This window comes from Phocoena phocoena, chromosome 19 (assembly GCF_963924675.1).
Source record: "Phocoena phocoena chromosome 19, mPhoPho1.1, whole genome shotgun sequence".
NCBI classification, from domain to species: Eukaryota; Metazoa; Chordata; class Mammalia; order Artiodactyla; family Phocoenidae; genus Phocoena; species Phocoena phocoena.
Window position 1 is genome coordinate 19,351,877 of NC_089237.1, and position 21,456 is coordinate 19,373,332.

Genomic DNA, 21,456 nt, shown 5'->3' on the forward strand with positions numbered 1-21,456 from the left:
GCCTGTCCCGGCGGGCTGCGAGCCCTTCTTCCCTCGCTTTGAGCCCTGAAGAAACCTTGTCGTAGGCTCTTGTTCCCCGCCCCCGCCCCGGCCCTCGGCGACAGTCCCTGGATCCCCGATGCCAGTGGGGCCAAATGGGGAGGCTGTCCTCTCGCCCCGGCCTCCCTCCCAGGCTCAGGCCGACCGTTTGAAAACGCGGGAACAGGGGGATGGTGCCACCTGCTGGTCTCTGGGAAGAGGCCAGGGGAGGAAGGACCGTTGTGAGGCTCCTGCAGCTTCCCCCCCATCTTCCATCCAGAGGGGTTGAGAATGGTCTGGGCGCTGGCGCTCAGCTGCCACCTTGGAGACTGCTTATAGCAGCAGCTGACAAGGAGAGGCAGGGACCAAAGTTCTCCCTTGCCCCCGGTAATTCCTGCCCCATCCTTTCCCAAGACCTCAAGTTCTCTAGTCTTCTGAGAGGCACTTAAAGTATTGGGGTGGGGATGGCACCCTTAAAACCACAGAAATGGGAGCCGACTGGCAACTTCAAGCTACACCTTACAGCACCAGCTACGCGGGAGGAGAGAAACAAAACGACTCCAGCGGTCCCCATGACCCAGAAGCCATTCCAGCAAATTTATGAAAAAAGATATTTTATTCAAAAACACTGTTTACACAAATGTGTAGCCTTTGTACAAATGCTTCCCATCCCCACCTTCCTTGAGAGACGTTTCAACCTGGGACTCACTCCTTCCGCTGTCAGCTGCCCCTGGCTGCGTGTGGCAGCTTCAGAGGGAGGAGCATGTGAGGTCGGGAGCGAGGCCTTCGCAGACCACAGCCAGTTATGCAGCTGTGATGAGGCCTATTCCAGGTTCTACCTCCCAGCAGAGTGGGCCTCGAGCAGCTTTTACCCCTCCCTCCAGACTCCACAGGTGAGATGCAAGCCCCTGGTGCTGCCTCTTGCAGGTTTTTTCCAGGAGGGGTTTGGGGATCAACAATGCAAGTCCTGGGCCTCCTGTTCACCACATCCTAGACCAGTCCCTCCCCCACTCCCCACCCCCACCTCTTCCATAAGTAAGCAAGGTTGCAGACAGAGAGGTGAGGAAAGAAGGCTGGGGCCAGATGGAGGGAAGGGGATATGGGACGGAAAGAGCAGGAATGTGGGCAGCAGCATTACACACTTGAAGCTGGAGCCCCCTGGCTGGGGACCAAGAGGCCAAGGAACTCCATCCTCAGAGCAGCTCTGACAGGCCCGATGCAAAAGACCCGTTTCTGCCGTGTTAGGGACATGAGCGCGGATGGCCTAGATTAGCTCTCAGTTCACAAAAAGCCTGGTGTCCACAGTCATTAGATAAAGTATAGAATATCACTCAGAACTGGTCTCTTGATTCTTCCAACCTCCATCCTGAGGGGAAGAACCAAGAGACCAACGTGTATGTTGCTCTGTACGAGAGGAGATGCACGTATATATGTGCACACACACTTGGGAGGCAAAGCATCTAACTCAGGAGTAAAACTTGAGCTTAGAGACGTTACCTGTCTCCTTTCCCTTCTTGAATCATTCCATTCAAATAGGTACTGAGCAGACAAAGGCTCTGGCAGGAATAGGTTTGCCTGCCCGGCGTACCTGCAACTACAGAAGCAGCCCAGTCTCTTCCACAACAGACAGACCCAGTGGGCTCTTGGAATGCCTCCATCTGAAGAAAAAGGCAGCCACATACCTAGGACTGCAAAGGCGAGGCAGGCACACCTTGTACACAAACGTGCGCATATGCATGTGGACACGTGCTGCCGGCAAAGGCGTCAATATGCACAGCGATACAGAAACAAAATCACAATGAATATGAACCCTGCACGTTTCCAAAGAGAAGTGCAGCGTTCAAACAAACATTCACGAGAGCGAGCCTCTGGCAGAGGTGAAGAGACCAGTAGGCGGGGAGAGGCGGGGGTCCAGACTGTCCATAGGGCGTCGTAAGAGTTCCTCCACGTGCCGGGCCACATCCATGGTCTCATCCAGGTCAAATTCTCCATCCTGGTCGAGGACGGGGTCAGGGCTGGTAGAGAGAGAGGGACGTCAGAGGGAGCTGGCATGCCTCACAGCCCCAAGCTCCTGGAGGACAGCGTCCAGCCTGCTCCCCACTCAGACCAGAGTCTCATGGGAGCAGGACCCGCTCTGGCTAGACTCTTACACCCCAAGTTGAATAAGTCAGTCACTGGCTTGTTGGGAGACACCCCAGTTCTAGTCTCATCGCTCACGACCTCATCGAGCGATCTCAGGGGAATGAGGTAGTTGGGTGAATGAGCTGCCCGTGAAACCCCAGGCACCATTCACTGAGCACCTATGAAGGCCTGGGCCTTTCAACCACGTTACACCAACCCTCACAGCCACCCATAAGGCAGGTATTTACTCCACTTTATAGAGGAAGAAACTGAGACTCAATCATGTTAGGAAACGTTCAGGGCCACCTGGTTGGCAGGTGGAGTCAGGATTGGAATTCCGGTCTTTGTGACTCCCAAGCCTGCGGTCCTCCCACGGCAGCAGGCCACCCACAGCTTGGAAGAGAATTAATTCTCTGGGAACTCAAGAGAGGAGCAATTGACACCCTGTTCCCACACAACTCCTAAGAACAACTACCCCATCCATAGCTACCCTGTATCAAGCCCTTATAACAGTCTCATCTGTGCTAAATGCTCTACCTGCACTCTCTCACTTAATCCTGACCCCAGTCCCACGTGGTAGGTCTTTTTGCCTCCATTTTACAGGTGAGGAGACTGAGCATCAGAGAGGCTCAGTAATTTCCCCAAGGTCACACAGCTAGTCAGCACCAGAGCAGGGACCCTGCTACGTGTAGTTTCAAAATGCTCTATGCTTTTCATTGGCTGATCTCACCCACCCTGCACCTGGGCACGTGCCAGAGCCCGGCCCGGCCTGGGTGATCTCAGACCTAGAGGAGCTCTGGGTTCCTTGCCCACCAGTCCTCTGGTGCCCAGCCTGAGGCCAAGTGCCCAGTTCCTCCCCTCTGAGCCCCAGGAGAACACAACCTACTTCTGTGGGTACATGTTATAATGAGCCTGGGGGCACACGGCTGGGGAGGGGGCCTGGTCCATGTAGGTGGCGCTGCTCCCGGCAGAGTCCGCAGAGGCGCTCACAAACCTGCGAGAGGAAGCAGAGCACAGCCTCAGCGGGGAGGGGCTCGGGGGCCACCTTCGTGTCTTTTTCAGGTGCGGAAGGACAGACAGCCCGCTGAGCCCGGGGCCCTGGCTGCAGGAGCGGGGCCCCGGGTACCGGGTACCGATGCCCTGGTGACCAAGCCCAGCTCCCTCCCCAGGAGGGGCGGCGGTGATGGGTATGGAGAGCCAGGTGCGGGGGTGAGAGGAGAAGAGAGGCAGCAGGAGACCAGAGCTGGACCCGGGACACTTACTCAGGGACCACTTGCTTGATCTGTGGCTTCACGTATCCGTCCACTGCCTTAGCTGCCGAGGGCGGGGGGAGAACAGTGATGAGAACTGAAGTCTCTGGGAGCTCCCAGGGGAGTGGAAACCCACCTGTGCAGTCTGCCTCCCCCCACATTGCCATGCGGCCTCAGCAGGGATGAAATTTCCCACAGATTCCCAATAAACACCACCCAGGCCCTGGCTTCAGTCTCATTTTGCTTCCTACACTCAACTTGAGGGTAGGTTTGAGGGTGGAGAGTGGTGAGGGCAGCTGATCAAGATGGGAGTCCACTATCTGTGGGTTTGCATTATGGCTCCTCCCCCAGCACTGCAGCCTCTTCCTCCAAGGGCACAGAAGTGAGTCCCACTCAGTGTTTTGCTTTGCAGGGAAGAAAGCTGGGTCAGAGGTTTTGCTTTCCCTTTCTTCAGTTGTGAGCCCTGAAATCCTCTCCACGTGCCTTGCACCATCCCACCGACAAACACCCACAGGGGAAACAGCCCCTCGGCTCTTCTGGGGGCGTCCCCACTGCCTAGCCCCGGGAGTATCTGGGCAGGACGCACCGAGCACAGGGGTATAGTACTTGGAGAAGACCTCATCCTTGGGCCGGTCGGGAAACACGTAGATGAGATAGCTCAGGTCCCCCAGCCGGTCGGCCAGGGACCGGATGGAGAAATCCCGCGTGGTGAACGGCTTCAGATTCCACAGGTTACGGTCGGCTGTGAAAAGGCCAAGCTCATTCCCACAACCCACCGCCCTCGGGAGGAGGATCAGAGCTGTGGGGCTTCAGGGCAGGCTGGCAGAGACATCAGGGCTTTTACTAGCCTGCACGGCAACCCCACCCCTGTGCTCCTCGGCATAGGGCAATGAAATGACCACGGGCAAGCAGATACCAACAAGGCTGGGTCAGGGCAGAGAAGGACTCGCCCAGCAGTTCTGGAGTCCAGGAGGCCAATGATTTTAGGTTCCCCCCAGTGGAAAACAACAGAGAGGGAATGTGCTTCTGAGCAACACTCCTCCCACCCTCCAAGCTCAGTTCCCATGTCTCCCACCGGATACCTCCTAAGGATGCAGGCCTGATGGAGAATAGGCAACGAGGAAGTGGAAGACAGGGCCACTGGGGCTAGAGTGTGGGCACGTAGGGAACTCACGAGAGTCAAACTTCCAGGCAATGGTGATGCCCCCTATTTCTGAGTCGCTAAAGCGCAACAAGAAGGTGCCGTCGGGCTTGTTGATGAGCAGGTCGTGGGCCTGTTGCTTATTCACAAAACCTAGGATGGCGCTGGGTGCATCGAGCATACAGTGTCACTGCTGGCAGCAGCCCCTGCCCCCTGAGCCCATGACCTCCCAGACCCCATTCCTCTCACCCGTCATTCCAATGGGGCTTGTGATGTTTCTTCAGCACCTCCATGACCCCATCGAACCACTGCCAGAAGGTGTAGTTCCAGCCTGGCAAGTTCTCCTGAGAGCCCCCAGGAAACCTCAAGTCAGGGCTTGTGCCCCCGTCGTCATGGGTGGTTCAGGGAACACTCAGTGCCCTCTTGTCCTCACCCAGACCTTCTCCCAGTTCCTCATCCGACTTGCCCCACACTCCAGCAAACTGCCACAGCCCCTGCTCATATCCTAGGGAACCAGAGAGGACACTGGCCTCTTGTCTCGCAGACAAAGGGGTCCGGGACAACCCCACGGGGTGGGGGGCGGAGGTGCAAAGAATTGTCCAAGCTGGATGAGACCTCCAAAGTTATTCCTGCCCAACCCCTTCGCTTTACAGATGGGAAAAGCGTAGCACAGAGGAGGGAAGGGGCCTGGCAACTTAGTTAACACATCGAGGGCTAGAGACCAGGGACCCTGACTCCCAGCTCCGGGTTCCTTCCACCGTCCTGCTTTGGCTCTCATGGCCGCCTGCGTTCCTTGGGGTACTAGCCCCCGTCTCTCCTGGTTGTAGCAGAGGGGGGATGGGGGTAGAGGGGGGCCACTGACCGGGGGCAGTAACCCGTGTGTGAGGTGGGGGAAGGGTGGCAGGGTGGTCCCAGGCAGGCAGCGGGCGGCGTCCCTCACCCTGTTGAACTGGGACCAGGACACGGACATGCCGTTGTAGTCCTCGAGGTGGCTGCTACCGCTGTTGAAGAGCTTCTGCGCCAGGAACACGAGGTTCTCCTTGGTCAGGCCCCGGTTGCTCTGCACTTCGGCCTTGAATTTCATGTTGAGCGCCTCGCACAGCTGCGGCCACAGGACTTTGTCAGGCACTGCAAACGGCACCCTGCCCTGGTGGGGAGAGAAAAAGGAAAAAAAGGCAGATTGAGGGAGTAGGAGATATTTACACACACACAGACACAGATACCAAGAGATAGAGGGGACTGAGAAAGGTCCAGAAAAGGGGACAAAAATGCAAGGGAAAGAAAGAGCTGGGGGCAGGGGCAGAGGGGTGGGCATACAGGGATGGAGACCCAGACCAGGACCCTGGGGAGAGAGATCAGGGACCAGAACCCCAAGACCACACTCACAGACCTAGGAGACCCCAGTCCCTTGACCCAGAGCCCAGACAGAGCCTAGGACATGCCGAGGGCAGGCTGTTCACACCAGCTGCCCCCTGACCTCTGGTCTGGCCCTAGGGTTGGGGAAGGCCACTCAGCAGGGGCCCTGGGGTTGGGGCTGACCCTGGGAAACTCCGAGGGGCCGAGGTGAGGGCCTCATGGGGACTCACCGGCTCGGCAAAGGCATTGTCCCATAGCACGGTGGCAGTGGCGTTGTGGTCCTGGCTGCCATGAACAATGACAACCACAGGAAGGGACAGGGTCTACGGGAATCCAGGGAATGAGGGGTGAGGGCATATGACCACTGTCTTGCCCTCCTCTTGGCAGAGACCCCCAACCCTCATTCCTCAAGCCCCTCCCAGCAAAACTAAACCAAAAACAAACCAAAAACACAGCATACTTCTTCTTGGCCCATTGCCTAAATTCCGCGGGCTGGTGCGGGATTAAAACCTCGCAGATGGGCACCAGCAGGGTGACATTAGGTTTTCTGAGAGCATCACGGGGTAACTGGACTGAGCCTGTGTGAGGATTCAAGTCTCTGGCTTTCCCAAGCCAGCCGGGCAGCCGGCAAGGAGACGGGGGAGCCGGGTCTCACCTTCACCTGAAACACAAGCTCATTGCTGCCAACACTGAACTGAGATTCAAACAGGACCGTGAACTTCTCCTCTGTCACGGACTCTGCGCCTCGCCGGTCAGCACGCTTGATCCTCTTTAGCGACTGCAGGAGGTCAGAGGGGAATGAGGAGAAAGCCGCTGGTTAGAGGATTCGGCTCTGGGCAGGCCTCCCTCCATGGGCGGGGCCCTGTCCTCACCATGTTCCTGAAGTGAGCGCTGAGGGTGCCTGTGGCCTGGTGATACTCCATCACACAACAGTTGTTCAAGATCTCTCCGCTGAACTCACTGCGAAGCAGAGAGGAACCCATCTCTACTGGGCCCAGGCCAGGAGCACCACCCTGTCTGCACCCTGGGCCCAGACTTCTCCAGAAAGCCCTGCCAGCAGCCCCTGCCCCTCCCCTAAGAGCATTTCTCCGAGTGTCCCTGGGCTCGCTTTCTCATCAACCTGAGAGCACCCGAGCAAAGTCGCCAAGGGTGGGGCCTGTGTCTCTATCATTAAAATTCCTTGGGTATCAAGATTGATGTGGGGACTACTGAGCCCCCGAGCCACAGCTACTGAGCCCGCGTGCCACGACTACTGAAGCAACGTGCCTCGAGCCCATGCTCCGCAGCAAAGAGAAGCCACCGCAATGAGAGGCCTGTGCACCGCAGCGAAGAGCAGCCCCCGCTCGCCGCGACTAGAGAAAGCCTGCGGGCAGCAACAAAGACCCAATGCAGCCAATAAATAAATAAATGAATGAATAAACAAATAAATAAATTTAAGATTGATGGGGGCCTTCGGCAGTTTCTAGCGCACCTGAGATAAAAATCATGACCACAGCCTACAAAGATTCCCGAGATCAACCCCTGCCCACCTCCCTGGCCTCACTCAGGACAAGCGAGCCCACTGCCTTGTCTGTTTGCTGAACACGTACGCTCAGTGTCTGCCTCGGGACTTCTGTACTTGCCCTTCCTATCTCCCCAAACACTCTTTTTTTTTTTTTTTTTTTTTTTTTTTTTGCGGTACGCGGGCCTCTCATTGTTGTGGCCTCTCCCGTTGCGGAGCACAGGCTCCGGACGCGCAGGCTCAGCGGCCATGGCTCACGGGCCCAGCCGCTCTGCGGCACGCGGGATCCTCCCGGACCGGGACACGAACCCGCGTCCCCTGCATCGGCAGGCGGACTCTCAACCACTGCGCCACCAGGGAAGCTGTCCCCAAACACTCTTGACCTTCTCATTCAGGTCTCCACTCAAATATATCCTCAGAAAGGCCCTCCTTGACTACCCATGTACTGCAGGCACTGTGATATTGCTTTATTTTAATTTTCTGTCTCAGGGTTGGGCAGGGAAAGAGCCAAGTTCTGTGTAGATCACAGCTGTGTCTCACTGCTCAGCACAGGTCCTGGGACACCCAGCAGCGAAATACTTGTTGATTTACTGTGTGTGCGAAGTGTACGCCAGGACAGAGTGAACTGGAGCGACATGGGGCCACATCGCAGTGCAGGACAAAGGGTTTCGGAGGGGGAGGCCATGCTGTCCCCATCACCCAGGACGCCTGCTGTAGCACACAGGCTGAGCTGAGGGAGGGGCAGATGGGAGCAGGGCAACGTACTTGCGGGTGTTCTCGTTCTTGAGCAGCGACTTGGCCTGCTGCTCGCTGATGATGGTCGCCTGCACCTGGGGGGGGTTCATGTGCACGTTCAGCTTCCCGCCCACCAGCAGGCGCACGGTGGCTGCGAACTTGGTCTGGGTCTTCAGGACCTGAGGGGGCTGCTTCTCGATGATGAACGTGCTGCGGGGACACAAGTGACCAGGTGACGCCTCAGGGCACGGCGCTCCGGTCCCGCCCTCCGCGTGCCGAGGCCGCCTTGCGCGGGGCACAGCAGGCGAAGGAAGGGCTTGTGGTACAGCCCCCGGTCCCGGGGGGGCCGCTGCGAGTCGGGGGAGCTGGCAGGAGGGGAGGCAGTGAGATGAACTCAACAGCTGAAACGCGGGGAACAAGCCCATACAGTGTCCACGAGAGAAACCGGGCAAGGTGAACAGCAAGAGGCCACAGCAACAGGCGACAGAGGGGGGTGGGATGAGGGTGTGAGGCAGAGACAGAAGGGTTCAAGCCAGAGCGCCCTGTCTCTAAAGACCCTGCTGCCCACGACCCAGGCCAACCGGATGGGGCCTGGGCGAGGCCAAGAGGCAGCAATCACCTGGTCACCAGGGCTGAGATGATGTCTGTGATGGTGGCGTTGACCTCAGCCAGCATCTCCTCCACGGGGCCGGGGATGGGCAGCTGCTGGCAGAGGTGCTCAGCTCTGCGGATCTGCTGCCGGTTCTGCCAGATGATCTCCGCCAACTTCTCACACCTGCACGGGAGCCCCGAGGCCAAAGGGAAGGACAAAGCCTTCACCCTCTTCCTCCAGGCCAGAAGCCAGAAGGCTCCCAGGCTGGGGAGAAGGCCCAGACCCAGCTCCACCCCCAGGAAGGCTCGGCGCCCTAGCCGCCCGGCCTGTCCACTGAGCAGAGCACGGCTGCCCTGCCTCCCAGAAACACAAAGAAACTCACAGGAGGAGCGACCTGACTTGGGTCCAACCAGCCTGAGCGTCGCTCTGCACACCTGGCCCCACCCCACTCCCTCACCCAGGGACGCCCCTCCCGGGGAAGGTGGCACAGGACGGGGGCACCAAAGTCTGCATCAGGAACCAGACCCCTGGTGAAATAAGACCCGTGCCCCGTCAGAGGGAGCCGGCTGCTCACGTAAACACAGGAGCAGGACAGCAGCCAGTGGCACCACGCTGAGCCCCTGCCGCCCCCGCCTGGCCCCCCATTACCATTACCAGGATTGTAGCACGTCCAGGCTGCCCTCGGGGGGCCCTCCGTTCCCCGCCAGCTGCTGCCGCCGCTTCCACTGGATCAGCTCGTCATCCAGAATGATGGTCTGCTGCTTCCGCAGCAGCTGCAGGGTCTTCTGGTGCTTCTCGGCCAGCTCCTGCGGGGCGGGCGGGCGGAGCGGCCCTTCTGGGCTCTCAGAACACCCACAGGGCCTCCCCTCACCCCTTGCCGACCCGCTCTGCCCTGCGTGCCCACACAGCGGGGAAGGCTCTGGCCTCCTGCTCTGCTGGGTCCCGCTCTCCTCCTGGCTCTCTCCCTCCCTCAGGTCCACGCCCGGGAGGGGAGGGACGCAGAGCCCACTCACCACGCGGTACTGCTGCAGCGTCTGGGCCTCGCGCTGCAGCCAGGCCTCCAGGGACACCTGCTTCTGCTGGAGGGCCGTCTCCCGGCTCAGACGCTCCTGGGGGTTCAGCTGGGCCAGCTGGGCAAACTGAGCTGGAGGAGGGCACAGGACACCCACGACCATGACCTCCCCGGGTCCAGCAGGGAGCCCCGCAGAATCGCACTCACCTGTTCTGGAGGCAAAACCCTGGAGGGGACACAGCTGACAAGTGGCCCGTCAGGGTTCCACAGCCCCCAAAGATGAGTGGGCTCCGTCCCCTGGCCCCCCGACTCTGAGCTCCCCTTGGGGAGTGGGGAGACGGAAGCTCGGGGTACAGCTGGGGAGGAGCCAGCCCATGGCCTCCCTGCCCGCCCAGCCCTCCTCTCCCCACGCGGGGTCCGGCTTAGAGCCACCCTGCCTGGTCTGAAGTGTGTCCTCGCCGTTTAGAAGGTGGGTGAACTCGGGCAAATCACCTCACTCTCCCCTGCCTCAGCTTCCCCAGGTGTAAAATGGGAGAATCACGGCACCTGCCCCAGTGGCTGCTGTGACGTTAAATGAGCAAAAATGATACAGAAAATACTCAGGAAGCTGCCTGGCACCATCAGCTCCAGGTGAGAGTCAGTCCTCACAGTCAATGGGTTACAGGACGGGATTAAAGGCTCATGGAGCAGCTCTCAGCCCCAACCTCACAGGACAGAGCCGCATCAGGAAGGCCCTGCTCCGCGGGGCTGAGCGCAGCAGCCTCTCCTCGGGGAGGTGGGGGGGGGGGGTTTCTCCAGGTGCTGAAGGGGCCTCTCCTCGGGGAAGTGGGGGGGGGGTTTTCTCCAGGTGCTGAAGGGGCCTCTCCTCGGGGAAGTGGGTGGGGGGGGTTTCTCCAGGTGCTGAAGGGGCCTCTCCTCGGGGAGGTGGGGGGGGGGTTCTCCAGGTGCTGAAGGGGCCTCTCCTCGGGGAGGTGGGGGGGGGTTCTCCAGGTGCTGAAGGGGCCTAACATGTTTGTCCAGGTTGGGTCACCGTGAGCTCAGCAGACCAGCCGGAAGAGGGAGAGAGACAGAGTGTCCAGGGCCACTGGGGACACGAAAGCAGCAAGATTCTCTCAAGAGAGGGAGGCCGCTTCTCTCCACACCAGCTGTCAGGCATCTCATCGATGGCAGGAATAAGGTAACGAGGCCTCACCGACGAGGCCTTTTCAAAAAATCTGTTATATAATACTTAAGACCCAGGCAAGTACTGATAGAAAGGATGATACAAGGAACACCTGTGTATCAAGAAGCCCACTTAAGGAAGTAAACATTTCCCCAGTTAAGCACCTGTACACCCTCCCCTGCCGGCATCCCCATCCCTCCCTCCACAGGCAATCACCATCCTAGATGCTGGCATTCCTACCCCCACCAATAGGCTTTTGGAACGTCCCACGGTCTTACTGGGGCTGAGTCAAGAAGATGAGAGCGTCGGTCAGCAGGTCTTGGTCAAGTTCCCGGCAGGCCTCTGAGGGCCATGTCACACTGACCGAGGCCCTGCCCTATGGACGCACAAAAGCAACTAAGGACACACTAACGCAACCCTAGACAGCCAGGAAGGCCCAGAACTAGAAGAGAACTTAGAAATATGGCTCCAACATGACTGCGGGGGACGGAGCAGGTAAGGAACACAGCAGAAGAATCTGGAGAGCCACCTCGGAATCCTGCCGCCCACAGGGAGGTGGTGGGGATCCCAACGCCAGGCCCAGCCTCCTTATGCAAGTGACCCACTTAGGTCTCTCCTGGCAAATTGGAGACGCTTCCGGGAAGGACGCCAGGAGACTTGAGGCAGCTGTCTGCTCCACTGGAGGGAGCTGAGACTTCCCTTGCACAGACAGATCAGTAGTCTGTTTCTGATGGGCGCACTTGATCAATGAGACTGAACTGACATTGCACGATGGGGACAAACCCAAACCAGAATCGGAACCCAACCTCACAAGTAGGAAACAGAAAAGCCCAGAACAGGACCATCAGTACTGTCAACCAGTCAACGGCCTTGGGTAGAAATAATAGCCTGAAATGTCCTGCTCCCTAATGTAGCAGGAGGGCCTTCCTTTCTTTCGGGTCAGTCTGGGATGGATTCAGATCGGAAGAAGAGCTGCTAGAATTATCCCCCCAACATTTCCTCAACAGCTGCTATGATTCAGGCAATGTGCTAGTCTCAGGGTACAGAAAACACTGACAGGGCAAGGTAGGAGGAAGGCTTAAGTAGTTAAATTAAAATAGAATCTTAAAAAATTTAAACAATTAAAAGGAAGAACAGAGGAACAAATACTGAAAATGGACAAAACAAAATAAATATTAACATAGGGACCTCAATTGCTATTACATTAAATATTAGTGGACTAAACACCTTAATTAAAAGCAAAGATTGTCAGAATAAATAAAAAAGCTGGACTCAACTATATGCTGTCTACATTTCAAATTTTAAAAAGCATGGATAAAAATATGTTTCTATGTAAAAAATAGAATAAGAAGGCTGGAGGAGTAATACTAATATCTGATAAAGTAGATTTCAAGGCAAAGAGTGTTACCAGAGCTCAAGAAAGATATTCCATAAGTATTAAGGTGTCAATCAATCAAAATGACATAATAATTCTCAATGTATATGCATCTAATAACAAAGCTTCAAAAATACATAAAAGAAATATTTACATAAATAATTGGAAAATTACACAATACTATAGGAGATTTTGATACCTCTCTTTCAGCATCTGATAGAACAATTAGGCAAAAAAGTCAATAAAGATATATCAGTGATTCTTAAAGTGTGAACCAGGGATCCCTGAAGGGTTCCTAAGACCCTTATAGGAGGTCCACCAAGCCAGAACTATTTTCATAAAGTTATAGGACCTTATTTACCTTTTTTTCTCTTATTCACTTATAAGCATAGAGCAGAGTTTTCTAGAGGTTACAAGATATGTGATGTTACAACAGATTGAAAGCCAGCTCCAGCTATCTCCTATTAAGCCTAACATTAAAGAGATTTGCAAAAATGTAAAGCAATGCCACTCTACTCGCTAAACTTGGTGTGGGTTTTTTAAACTTTATTATGTTAACATCATATATTATGTTATATATGTTAACATTATTGAATTTATTATTGCTATCTTAAAATAAAACAACTTCAGAACATACATTCAAGTCCACAAAATACATTCACCAACACAGAGCATATGCTGGGGCATAGAACAAGTCTCAATAAATTTACAAGAAGAGATCATATAGAGTGTGTTCTCTGACAACAGTGGAATTTAACAATGAAATGAAAATGAAATCAATAATGATACGACATCTAGAAAAACACCAAATATTTGGAAATTAAACAATATACTTCTAAATAGTATATGGTAAAATAATTAATCAGAAGAGAAATTAGATAATATTTCAAATTGAATAATGAGCATATAGCATATCCAAAATGATGAGATGCAGCTAAAGCACTGATGAGAGGGAAATTGATAGCTCTAAATATATATACATTAGAAAAGGAGAAAGGTCTAAAATCAATGACCTATGGTTCTACCTTAAGACACCAAAAATAGAAGAGTGAAGGAAAAGGCAGTTTGATACTTCTTGTTCTCACTAGGATGGGGTGGTACAGCTCTGGGATCAATTTGAAGTGAAGGAAGATGAGCCACATTTCAAGACTCTTAAAAGTGTACCTGGGGTGAATTTCTTCTGAGTTAATTTTTCTTTCCCTACACCCTTATCATGGCAGTCACTAGCAAATTATAGACCTAGGAGACAGGAGAATTTTCCACTGTCACCTCCTCCTCCCACCTTTACCTCCTATTAGGCTCAAGAAGGGGCATTCCTGGAGTTCCACCTCTCCCCAGCCTGGTTCAACCAGGGGACTCCCAACCTAAGTCCTCCCTTTGACTGGGGAACACTTTGTCCATATTCATTCATTCATTGATTCATTCATTGAGATATTCACTGAATATTGGTTAAAATATAGTGATTTTATGACATATCTCTAGTTAAGATCCAGTTCTGCAACTTGCAAGAAATCCAGGCCAGGGCTTCTCTGGTGGCGCAGTGGTTAAGAATCCGCCTGCCAATGTGGGGGACACAGGTTCAAGCCCTGGTCCAGGAAGATCCCACATGCCGCAGAGCAACTAAGCCCATGCGCCACAACTACTGAGCCTGCGCTCTAGAGCCCGTGAGCCACAACTACTGAGCCCGTGTGCCACAGCTACTGAAGCCTGTGCACCTAGAGCCCGTGCTCCACAACAAGAGAAGCCACTGCAGTGAGAAGCCTGCGCACCACAAAGAAGAGTAGCCCCGCTCTCTGCAACTAGAGAAAAGCCCACGCGCAGCAACGAAGACCCAACGCAGCCAAAAATAAATAAATAAAATAAATTTAAAGAAACCCAGGCCAAATTACGTGTTCTCTTTGAACATCAGTTTTATCATCTGCAAAACAGGAATAATACAACTACCTATTTTTTAGGGCTGTTGTAAAGGTTGTAGTGAATAATGCATGCAAAGCTTTTAGCCTGGAGCCTGGCCCATAGCGGGGGCTCCATCACTGGGAACGTTACTCCTCCCAAGCTTCGGATAAGGTTCTGGGGAGACAGACGTGGATCTAGCCCCAACCCTTCAGGAGTTCACAAAGTGGTCTCACTCCCGTCCCCCAGACACACGCTGCCCTCCCACACCAGCCTCACCCTGGATCCTCAGGCTCTCTTGATACTGGATGATGAAGTACTCTTGAGTCTGCTGTAGCTTCTTCAGCTCATTCTCTGTGTCTTGCGTGACCAGTCGCAGCTCCTCAAGTGTCTGGTTGATCTGAAGGTGTTTCTGGGACATGGCATCAACCAGGATCCCAGAAGAAGAACTACCCTGGAGACATATCAGGGGAGAGTGTGGGCAGCAGTAAACTGGGCAGTGAGGATGGAAGAAAACCTCAGGCCCTGGGGAATGCCAATACTACAGACACCAGATGCCAGATCTAGAATAAGAAGGAAGGGTACTTTGAGTCAGAAGGAGAGTCATTTGCCAGAATGGGGGTGGAGGAAGAGAAACAGGTGACCTGGCGGACTATGGCATCTTCATAAAGCATGGAAGAAACTTCTATTGCAGTTCTAACCTCCACCAGAGTATCCCACACAGGGTCCATCTGAGTTCTCTCTGGAGAGACTAGAACTCAACATGTCCCAGGAGTTACCTGGGTTTTCCTACTAATGATGATGACCCCTCACTTCGTAGTCATTCGCTGACCCGGTGCCATGATGCCACCTGTGCTAGGTGCTGGGGACACAGTGGGGGACAAGGCTGTGGGAACACACATCATCTGTGTCCTCACTCGAGACCTTCTTGTGACTGAGGGAAAAGTGTGAACCGCTCACAGGTGGCATCCTGGAGACCCCAAGTGAAGTGACAGGGGAGGCATCCACAAGGGCTTTGTGGATCCAGTCATTTAACTAACCTGGTCGGATCTATTCCTTCAACCAAGTCTTCAGGGCCTTTCCAATGACCTGCTCTCAGAATAAAATCCAAACTCCTTCCACACCCTCCACGGCCCTAGCCGATAGCCTCTGCCTACCCTACCCGCAGCGCCACTGCTGCCCAAGCACACCAGCTACTTTCTGTTCCTGAATACATAAGCGTGTTCCTGCCTCAGGGCCTTTGTATTTGTTGTTCCATCACCCTGGAACATTCTGGCACCAAACCTTCCTGCTGGCACTTCCAGTGGCACCTTTTCAGAGTGACCCTCTCTGATGAGCCAATTTAAAACAGGACCTCCCTTACCGAAGGTCTTTTTCTTGCATGTTCTTTCTTTTTTCTTTTTTTTTTTTTGCGGTACGCGGGCCTCTCACTGTTGTGGCCTCTCCCGCTGCAGAGCACAGGCTCCGGACGCGCAGGCTCAGTGGCCATGGCTCACGGGCCCAGCCGCTCCGCGGCATGTGGGATCTTCCCGGAACCGGGGCACGAACCCGTGTCCCCTGCATCGGCAGGCGGACTCTCAACCACTGCACCACCAGCGAAGCCCCTTTCTTTCTTTTTTAAAATTTATTTATTAATTTGTTTTTATTTTTGGCTGTGTTGGATCTTCGTTGCTGCTCATGGGCTTCCTCTAGTTGAGGCAAGCGGGGGCTACTCTTCCTTGCGGTGCGCGGGCTTCTCATTGTCGTGGCTTCTCTTGTTGCAGAGCACGGGCTCTAGAGCGCAGGCTCAGTAGTTGTGGCACACGGGCTTAGTTGTTCCGCGGCAGGTGGGATCTTCCCGGACCAGGGCTCGAACCCGTGTCCCCTGCATTGGCAGGCGGATTCTTAACCACTGCGCCACCAGGGAAGCCTGCATGTTCTTTCTTGTCTGCCTCCCTGCACTAGGATGTGAACTCCTTGAGGCCTAGGACCTTGTCTGTCTTGTGCCCCACAAAATCCCCAAGGCCCAGGACATCAGAGGGGTTGAAGAACAGCTTGATGACTGGGAGAACAATTATTTACCCCCAACCATGACCTGCATCGTAGGCATGTATTTCTTAATTGCAGCCGAACTCATTTGTACATTTACAGATAGCTCTGTAATTGCACCAAGTCAAGAGTTGTACCAGTTGACCCTCTGTGACCTGGCTTCTGCCCAGTTGGCTCCCTTCTCCCCAGTAGCACTGAACACTTACAATTCTTCGAATGTCATAAGGTGGCTCGCGCCTTCCTGCCCTCACATATACTGCTGTTATTTTTGACTAGAAAACTCATCCTGCCTCCTTCCTCCCTCTTTCCCCACTGTAGTCGGGCATCCTTTTCCTCAGGACACCCTCCCCTCCACCAGCCAGCCTGCTCCAGTCTGAGTTGGATCCTTTTTCCAAAGAGGCCCGCTTAGCACTCAGCTGACACCTAAAGAATCTATCATCGCCTGAATTCCCTTTAGGTGGAGACCAGGACTTTATCTGTTTTTCCCGTCCTAGTCCAGTGTCAGATGCACAGCAAGACCTGAATAAATGTTTACTGAATGAACTCTCAAATTCTTGAAATCAGTCTCCACCACAAGTAAATAATAAATATGACTTCGCTCCAGGCACTAGTCTGTGGTCTTTACCTGTGGGATATCATTTCATGAAATTCATTTTGCTTTATTGCAGATAATATACCATTTGTACCATTGTCCCAGCAATGTCTGATGCCTTTATGATTTCAGAACATGGGGGACGAGTCCCTGCTCTGCCTCGCTAGGCCTCGCTTCTCTGAGCTTGCCGGGTTACTTCTTCTGCCATAGACCTCGGCTCTGCTTCCCCTCATAGACCACACCAGAGGATATTTCTTCTTTTGCCTCCAGCCCCGTTTATTGAATGACAAATCTTTCCCCTGGTGATGTGTAATGCCATCACTGACTGACATAGATCGCATCTCCTGACGTGTATGTGTGTTTTTAGGGCTTCCTTTTCCGTTTCATTTGTGTTTGTCTATCCTTTGCCCACATAGTATCACACAATAACCCTACAGGGTAGATACTGTGACTGTCCTCCTTTATAATAGAAAAAGACAGAGGCTCAGAGAGGTTAAGTAACTTGCTTAAGTCACACAGCTAGTAAGTAGTAGAGCCAGGGACTGAAGCCGGGGAGTGGGGGTCGGGTGTCAGTCTACACCTGCATGTGATACTGCCTCTCATACTTGCCCATGTCTTTTATTTCTTTGGTGCTTTCTCATGCCCGTGTTTATAAAACATATAAAAGCAGGTAGAAGGACTTCCCAAAACCTCCCCCCAAACCCATGGACACTCACATTGTTGGCTTCTCGGACCAGCCTCTGTTCATTGTACAGAATATGGCGGATGCAGCGCACCAATTCCATGGGACAGTGGTCGTACGTGTTCTGAAAGAATCCAACAGCAGCTGCCAGTGGCCATCCTCTGCTCCCACCGTGACCATTGCAGAGCCACGCCCACCCCTTCCTCTCCTCCAGCCCCTGCCTCAGCTTCCCCTGGGAAGCCTCAGGAACTGTCACCAGAACCTCTATCTCTCCTTGACTTGATTTCCCCTCACAGATCTTCATATTTGGTTTGCAGTGCATTAGAAACAGTTTACAAAGCACTTCCAATCTGCCATCTCCTTTGACCTTGTGCATCATAGAAACCCTATGACATAAGCAGAAACTGTTATCCTCATTTCACAGATGAGAAAACTGATCCTCAGAGAGATTAAGTACTAGTCCAGAGGCAAACGACTGAGCAGATGACTCAAGACCCAGGGCATCCAATGCCAAGGTCCACTATAGTCCTGGCCCTGGGTTCCTGTTTTGCTCCCCTCTTCCCACCAAGTTTCTCGTGTTTCCTGCCTCTTCTGGGATGGACTTTTTATTCTTCTGACACCCTGCTGCTGGTACTTAAGAAGGGCTCTCTAAATATTCAAGTGAGTTCCAACAAATGCTCAACTATGATTACCACCCTCACCCCTTTCCTGCTGCCACAAAAACTCCCTCTCTCCCCTATATTCCTTCCCCCCGCATCCTCAGGTGAAGGAGAAGCTACACCTTACATCCAAGACCTTAATTCAAGGCTCCAGGACAACTCTGTTCCTCTTGCACGCGACTTCAGCAGCTCTTTGAAAAGCCTTTAAAAGAGCCGCAAGAGGGATGTGTGGCTGCCTCGTTGCCTCATTTCTAGAACCTGTCAGTATTCCTTTCTCTGACAACAGAATCTTGACTTGCTCTACCCCCATCCCTTCTGCTTGATCTGCCCAGAATGCAGTTTCACCCATCCCCCTTCTCTTGGGGACAAACACGCCCCACCTCTTGCTTTATAATATGCTAAGGGGAATCTGACAGGTCTGATTTAGAAAGAGGGGGTGGGGGAAATCGAAGCACAGAAAGGTTGCCGATAAGCTCAGGGTCATACGGTGAGTCAGTGGCCAAACCAGGAAAAAAACCAGGGGTTCTGGTGCTGGAAAGAGAAGGCGGACACCGCACCCTGCAGATGCCCGGAGCTCATACCCACCTGGAGCTGCGTGGCGTAGTGCCCCAGCTTGATCTTCAGTAAGAACCCATCTTCCCCTACTTGGTGCTCAGCCTTCTTCTGCAGCTCCTGCACCAGGCCCTCCAGGAGCTGGGTGGCCTGGGGTCGGTCCTGGGGGTTGTCCAGGTCGATGGCATCCCTTGGGGCAGGGCAGGAGAGACAAGCCTACTATGGTGCCTCCTTGGGCATGGAGGTCAGGCACCAAGAAGGACGTGGAAATCCAAGGCTCGTGCCCACAAGACTTGTTCCTGGCAGCTCCACAGGCACCAGAGTCTAGAAACATTCCCTCTCCAATCCCAGACTCCCATTTCCCTGTTCCCCTTTCCCAAGGACACCGCCCCTTCTGCACAGAGCGGGACAGACAGGACCAGAATCTCACCAAACCACAAAGAGGAGACCTAAAGGCCAAGGGGCCTGGATGGCACCAGGCAGGGGCACCTACCACGGCTGGCTCTCGATCCACTGCGCTAAGTAATGCCGGACCTCGATGGGGAAGTGCTGCCCATACAGCACCTGCATCTGGCGAAGTGCATCTCCCTGCAGCTGTTGGGCCTGGATCCAGCCCGCCATGTCCGTTCACCTAGCACGAGCAGAGGGCTGAAGAGGCGCCTCCTTGTTAGAGGCGAGGGCTGGGCCTGCCCCTGGCCCTGCCATGCCCACCCATCCCTGGACCGCGGTCAGGCCCGGCCCCTCCCCTCCCACAGACACGCTTTCCTGTGCGGGAAGAGAGAGGGTGAGGAGGGGAAGGCCGCCCTTCCCTCCAGCGAGGAACCCGCTGAGGCTTGGGGAGGGGCTCCCGAAAGGCAGGTGCCCTCCCCCTCTTCCTCTCCCCTCGCCCCACCGGGGCTTCCCCGGGGTGGGAACAGCTAGAAACTGAAAGAGAAACTTGATGGCGGAGGCCCACGGGCCCTCTGGGGAGGGCTGCAAGAATCCCCCCACTCTGCTTCGAACCCCGAGTCCCCATTTCTGGGAACGGGGGATATTCCAGCCCAACGTTTGGGCAACGTCACCGACGGTTCCCACTGGACGGCTCTGTCACCATAAGCACGTGGCTGGGGTTAAGGAGAGAGGGCTGGGGAGACAGACACTCCCTCTCTTGGGCTGCGTCCCCCAAGCTGTGCCCCGAGGTCTCCCACTGTCCAGTCCGACAGCGCCCCCTGCCCTCTGCCGGCGAGGGTGGCGTCCACCCTCGGCCCCCTCCCTGCATCAGCGTCCCGCGTCCCTCGTCTCTCGTCCGCGCTGCGCGCTGCGCCGAAACTCCCTCTCGGTCCCGGGGACCGTCCCCTGCACCCCTACGGCCGTCGGGCTCCGGGTCCCGCGGTGAGGGGGCCGGGGCAGCAGCCAGGGGCGCCCTCTGGGCGCGCGCCGCCGGGGGCGCGCGGCCGGGCCACCCACCTGGTCGCGCAGAGCCGTCCGGCTGCGGGGCTGACGCTCGCTCCCTGCCCGGGCTCCTGGCGGCGGCGGAGGCGGTGGCGGCGGCTGTTACTACAGGAAGGAGCCGAGAGCAGCGATTTCCTCCTCAAAGGTCAGCTGCCTCTGATAGACCATACACAGCGCGCGAGCTCTCGCCAACACCCCTCCCAGCCTCGGTCGCTCTCTCCCTGCCTCCGCCCTTGGTGGCTACCTCCCCGGCGAGTGCACAGCGACGGCGGCCGCGGCCGGGCCCCAGGCAGCGAGGCGGGGCTGGCGCCGAGCACAGGGGCTGCCCCGATGGCCGGGTCACCCGGGAGTCCCAGCCAGCCCTCGCCGGCGGCCCCGCGGAGCTGCCGCGGACCGTGCTGAGCAAGAGGCGCAGGAGTGGCTGGAGGATGAGGGTGGTAGGGCTGGGAAATCCCGGGCTCCGGAAATCCCAAAGCAGGGCCTCAGTTTTCTCATCTGTAAAAAGGGAGGAGGGAAGGGTTGGACCAGCCTTCCAGCCCTGGCGTTTGTCATCCTGTGAGTCTCTAGATTTAAAAAGTTTAGCGCGTGTTTGCGTGTGTGTTTGTGTGGGTTGGGGACACAGCTTTTGTAATCTCAGAGACAAAGCGTATTGAGGGGAAAGACTGGGGATTCCAGAGAAGACAACTCACCCAGGGGGCCCCCACCGCCCCTCCTTCCATCGCTCCCGCCACTGTGCACCCCCGCCTGCAGTAGAAAAAAGAAAGAACCTTGGCAGGCAAATGTTTCAACCCCCTGAAACTATGCAGATAAGAGATGGAGTCCAGAGAGGGGAGGGGGCTTGCGTAGGGTCCCACAGTGGGCACAGGGCCTAGTCCACAGCCTATGGTCCATACATGATCCTGCCTCTCCACTCACCCCAGCCCAGTCACATCTGAGGCTGGTCCTGTCTTCAGAAAGTCCAGGGAGGGGTGTCTTGAATCGTCACAAGCTTAGGACTGCCTATATGCCTTGACAGAGCAGGGAACACCTTCCCTGAGCCTTGCCTGGGTCCCAGCCCCCTCCCTGAGAGCCCCCCTACGGGGCCTGTGGAGTTGGGCAAGGCTGCCCTGGAAGCCTTCCATTCCCTTTACCCAGCTTCCCTCTCCTCTGGGGCCACCCCCATGCCTGGCAGCTGGTATTGGCAGCACCAAGGGAGGGGCCAGTCTGGCAGCCCACTCAGGGCCGGCTGGGCCAAGACCTCATGTACTGGGGGCAATCATTCTCCTCTCCCTCTCTCCCTCCCACCCTAATTCCTTCTTGGACCTGCCCTTTTCTCTCCATTCCTTCCCCCCCTTCATGTGCCCCCCCATCTTCTTA

The 21,456-nt window shown here is 55.2% G+C and overlaps 1 protein-coding gene across 4 annotated transcripts; it reads right to left on the reverse strand.

The window, feature by feature from the left end:
* Window positions 1-1,302: 1,302 nt before the first annotated feature.
* STAT5A (signal transducer and activator of transcription 5A) lies at window positions 1,303-20,216 on the reverse strand. Of its 4 annotated transcripts, XM_065896911.1 has the most exons (20): window positions 20,116-20,216; window positions 19,660-19,792; window positions 19,163-19,300; window positions 18,703-18,859; window positions 17,493-17,582; window positions 14,436-14,610; window positions 9,728-9,858; window positions 9,369-9,520; window positions 8,742-8,897; window positions 8,153-8,332; window positions 6,759-6,846; window positions 6,542-6,664; window positions 6,117-6,209; window positions 5,471-5,677; window positions 4,780-4,874; window positions 4,564-4,694; window positions 3,976-4,131; window positions 3,402-3,453; window positions 3,026-3,133; window positions 1,303-2,033 (listed from the first exon to the last, which is right to left on the reverse strand). In XM_065896911.1, the coding sequence occupies exons 3-20, from the start codon at window positions 19,288-19,290 to the stop codon at window positions 1,871-1,873; spliced, it is 2,385 nt and encodes a 794-aa protein (XP_065752983.1). In that variant the 5' UTR covers window positions 19,291-19,300; window positions 19,660-19,792; window positions 20,116-20,216; the 3' UTR covers window positions 1,303-1,870. The 4 variants fall into 4 exon arrangements, with proteins under 4 accessions (XP_065752983.1, XP_065752982.1, XP_065752984.1 ...); XM_065896910.1 differs by lacking the exon at window positions 19,660-19,792 and having other exon boundaries at window positions 1,749-2,033; window positions 20,116-20,174; XM_065896912.1 differs by lacking the exons at window positions 17,493-17,582; window positions 19,660-19,792; window positions 20,116-20,216 and having other exon boundaries at window positions 1,871-2,033; window positions 19,163-19,290.
* Window positions 20,217-21,456: the final 1,240 nt, after the last annotated feature.

Excerpts from the sequence above, each read along its gene's own strand:
- STAT5A (XM_065896911.1), bottom strand. The coding sequence starts at position 19,290 with ATGGCGGGCTGGATCCAGGCCCAACAGCTGCAGGGAGATGCACTTCGC. Across the intron at positions 14,611-17,492 it reads TGGTCCGAGAAGCCAACAAT|GGTAGTTCTTCTTCTGGGAT; the intron begins GTGAGTGTCCAT and ends ATATGTCTCCAG. Across the intron at positions 4,132-4,563 it reads TGCCTGGAAGTTTGACTCTC|CCGACCGTAACCTGTGGAAT; the intron begins GTGAGTTCCCTA and ends GCCTTTTCACAG.